At 41.2% G+C, this 3,623-nt stretch overlaps 1 protein-coding gene across 1 annotated transcript in view; it reads left to right on the forward strand.

Moving 5' to 3' along the window:
• The window catches only part of LOC106879595 (sodium- and chloride-dependent GABA transporter ine), a 31,796-nt gene that overhangs the window by 18,826 nt on the left and 9,347 nt on the right, over positions 1-3,623 (forward strand). Inside the window, exon 5 of the mRNA XM_052978099.1 lies at positions 833-936. Coding sequence (XP_052834059.1) covers positions 833-936 — 104 coding nt within the window. The remainder of the gene's footprint in view (positions 1-832; positions 937-3,623) is intronic.

Below are 3,623 nucleotides of genomic sequence, written 5' to 3' on the forward strand. Positions count from 1 at the left end.
GTCAAATCCTGACTCTAAAACGACAATAAATGTCCACATAGCACGAGTAGCGAAGACGAAGACCGGTTTATTTGGTCTTCGTCTTCGCTACTCGTGCTATGTGGACATTTATTGTCGTTTTAGAGTCAGGATTTGACTGCTATTTTTCAGCGTGGTGGTATCTCTTAGATACCCTGTATTATAATTTTATATATATATATATATATATTTGAAAAGATTTGTAAATGTACCACACAAGTAAGTAGATATTAAAGATAAATAAAAATATATGTACACATGCTAATATACGACCCATGTTATATTCCCCATTCATGCTGCAACCACATCTGGGGCAAAACTAGTCGGTATACAGCACTTGCTCAGTATTACCTGTAACATTCGGGTTCGGTTGACCCCATTACCCTTCGTAACCTTTTTATATATATATATACATACATACATACATACATACATACATACACACACACATACATTGGTAGTGTGGAATGCGTGTGTGTGTGTGTGTATATCGTTGCTATTATGCAAAGTGTCGTAAGTCCAAAACATTGCTTTTTCCAGAAAACGAAAAAGATAGTCTCACCATTCCATAGCAAAACCGTTGTACTACAGTTTGACAATTTTTCATACCCTGCCATCTGAAGCATCCGAAGATAGGATAGTTTGTCCAAAAGAACCGACTATTGCAAGCAAAAGTAAATATCGAAAAAAAAAACATGTTTGGCCAAATTTGGACATACGACAGTTTAACATAATAGCAATGATATATATATATATATATATATTTCTCCATATCATCACTAAATATTTAAACTCACATTCCATTCTGCTCTAGGTATGGATGAACGCAGCCATCCAAAACTTCAACTCACTCGGCATAGCATTTGGTGGACTCATAACAATGTCCAGCTATAACAAGTACAACAACAACATAATTAAGTAAATTATATTTTCTTTTCTTCTTTTTTTTTCTTTTTCTTTTTTGTGTTCATCTGAAGTCCTGTGTCTATTGTGGTTCGTCTGAGTTCATTGTTTCATTGTTGTTGTCTTGTGTGACTGTCGTAGTAAAATGTCATTGATAGATATATATGGCGGACATGATTCTTGTTTATTTACAACGAACATTGGGTGAGTGCGTTCTTTGTATGCAATTGAATAATAAATGTAATAATTAAATTGTACAACTCGTGTTATCTCTGCGAGTCTCCCGAGGGAAATACAACAATACCTCTTTTTGTTTTATTTTCATTTTCCGTTCTTACACGGCTGTGTGGTAAAGAAGTTTACTTCCCAATCACATAAGTTCCAGGTTCAGACCCACTGCGTGGCTTCTTAGGCAAGTGTCTTTTACGCTAACCTTAGGTTGACCAAAGCCTTGTGAGTGGATTTGGTAGACAGAAACTGAAAGAAGCCTGTCCAGGAGTGGCTGTGTGGTAAGTAGCTTGCTTACCAACCACATGGTTCCGGGTTCAGTATTATAATATACACACATAGTGAGATCGTTGCCAGTGCCCCTGGACTGGCTCTTGTGCAGGTGGCACATAAAATACACCATTTTGAGCGTGGCCGTTGCCAGTACCGCCTGACTGGCCTTCGTACGGGTGACACGTAAAAGCACCCACTACACTCTCTGAGTGGTTGGCATTAGGAAGGGCATCCAGCTGTAGAAACTTTGCCAGATCAGATTGGAGCCTGCTGTAGCCATCTGGTTTCACCAGTCCTCAGTCAAATCGTCCAACCCATGCTAGCATGGAAAGCGGACGTTAAATGATGATGATGATGATGATGATGACATATATATATATATATATATATATATATATAAGATGGGCTTCTTTCAGTTTCCGTCTACCAAATCCACTCACAAGGCTTTGGTCGGCCCGAGGCTATAGTAGAAGACACTTGCCCAAGTTGCCACGCAGTGGGACTGAAACCGGAACTATGTGGCTGGTAAGCAAGCTACTTACCACACAGCCACTTCTGTGCCTAATAATTAATAATTAATGATAATAATGGTAACGAATGGCATTTATTATCTATTCTTCTGCTCTCTTCTACACTGCGTTCTTTGTGCTATGAATAGTGTGACGTGTGTGCATGTATGTACATGTGTGTGTTGATAGGATGCGGAAAATATACACAAGGGATGATAACTGACATTGGGAACAGCTGTGGTGGTGGTGGTGGTGGGGTGATGCTGCTAATTATTGTAGTAGGAGTGCTGGTGGTGGTGGTAGTTGCTGTAGTTATGGTGGTGGTGATAGTAGCTTTTGTAGTGGTAATAGTAGTACATGTTGTAGTGGTGTAGGTGGTGGTAGTAGCTGTAGTTACGCTGGTGGTGGTGGTGGTGGTGGTGGTAGCAGTTGTAGTTGTACTGGTGGTGGTAGTAATAGTAATGGTAGGAGTAGATGTAGTGGTGTTGGTGGCAGTGGTAGCTGTAGTTGTGGTGGTGGTGATAGTAGCAGATGTAGTTGTGGTGGTGTTGGTGGTTGTAATAGTGGTAGTAGTAGATGTGGTGGTAGCTGTAGTTGTGGTGGTGGTGGTGGTTGTAATAGTAGTGGTAGTAGTAACTGTAGTAGTGCTGGTGGTAGTAGTAGATGTAGTTGTGTTGGTAGCTGTTGTAGTTGTAGTGGTAGTAGTAGTAGTAGATGTAGTGGTGTTGGTGGCAGTGGTAACTAGTTGTAGTGGTGGTGGTGGTGGTTGTAGTTGTTGCAGTTGTGGTGGTTGTAGTTGTGGTGACTCTGCTGCTGGTTGTGATAGTAGTGGTGGTTGTAGTTGAAGTGGTAGTGGGGATGGCTGTGATGGTGGTAGTGGCACGTTGCAGTGATGGGCATGGATAGCCCGATAAGAGGATCATGCAACAACTAGCTCCCTTCCCTCCACCTCACCCATACTCATTAGCCAAGCATGGTAACCATAGCAACAAATACACACACACACACACACACACACACACACACATACTCAAGAACAAAAACACAAACAGTTATGGTCGTCAAGGTGATTGGGTAGTGGTCAGCTAGATTTTGTTGGTGTTGTTTAGCCCTAGGTCAGACCTGATCCAGCTGTCCTGTGATTGCAGCCATGACCATAATGTACAAGGAACTCAAAACCACATTCTTTGCTGTTTTTAAGACAGTAGGGCGTGATTTGAGAATGATTTGGCTGCTATTTCTGCCAGGTCTAGCTACCATATACGAGTCTCCCTTAGCTCATACATACATAAGACAATAAGGTGTGATTTGAGGGAGATTTGGTCGCTATTTCTACCTGGTCTATCTACAATGTAGAGGCCACTCCTATTGGCTCATATATATACATACATCAGACAGTAGGGTGTGATTTGAGAGAGATTTGGCTGCTATTTCTACCAGGCCTAGCTACCATGAAGATGTCCCCTTTTTAGCTCATACCTACATATATATGTAAGACAGCAGGGTGGGATCAGAGGGAGATTTAACTGCTATTTCTGCCAGGTCTAGCTATCATGTTGTGGTCTCCTTCATTGGTTCATACATACATAAGACAGTAGGTGTGATTTCAGAGATTTGGCTGCTATTTCTACCAGGTCTAGCTGCTATTTAGAGACTTCCCTCACTGGTTCATACATACATAAGACAGTAGGT

The sequence above is a fragment of the Octopus bimaculoides genome, chromosome 30 (assembly GCF_001194135.2).
Source record: "Octopus bimaculoides isolate UCB-OBI-ISO-001 chromosome 30, ASM119413v2, whole genome shotgun sequence".
In the NCBI taxonomy this organism is placed as follows: Eukaryota; Metazoa; Mollusca; class Cephalopoda; order Octopoda; family Octopodidae; genus Octopus; species Octopus bimaculoides.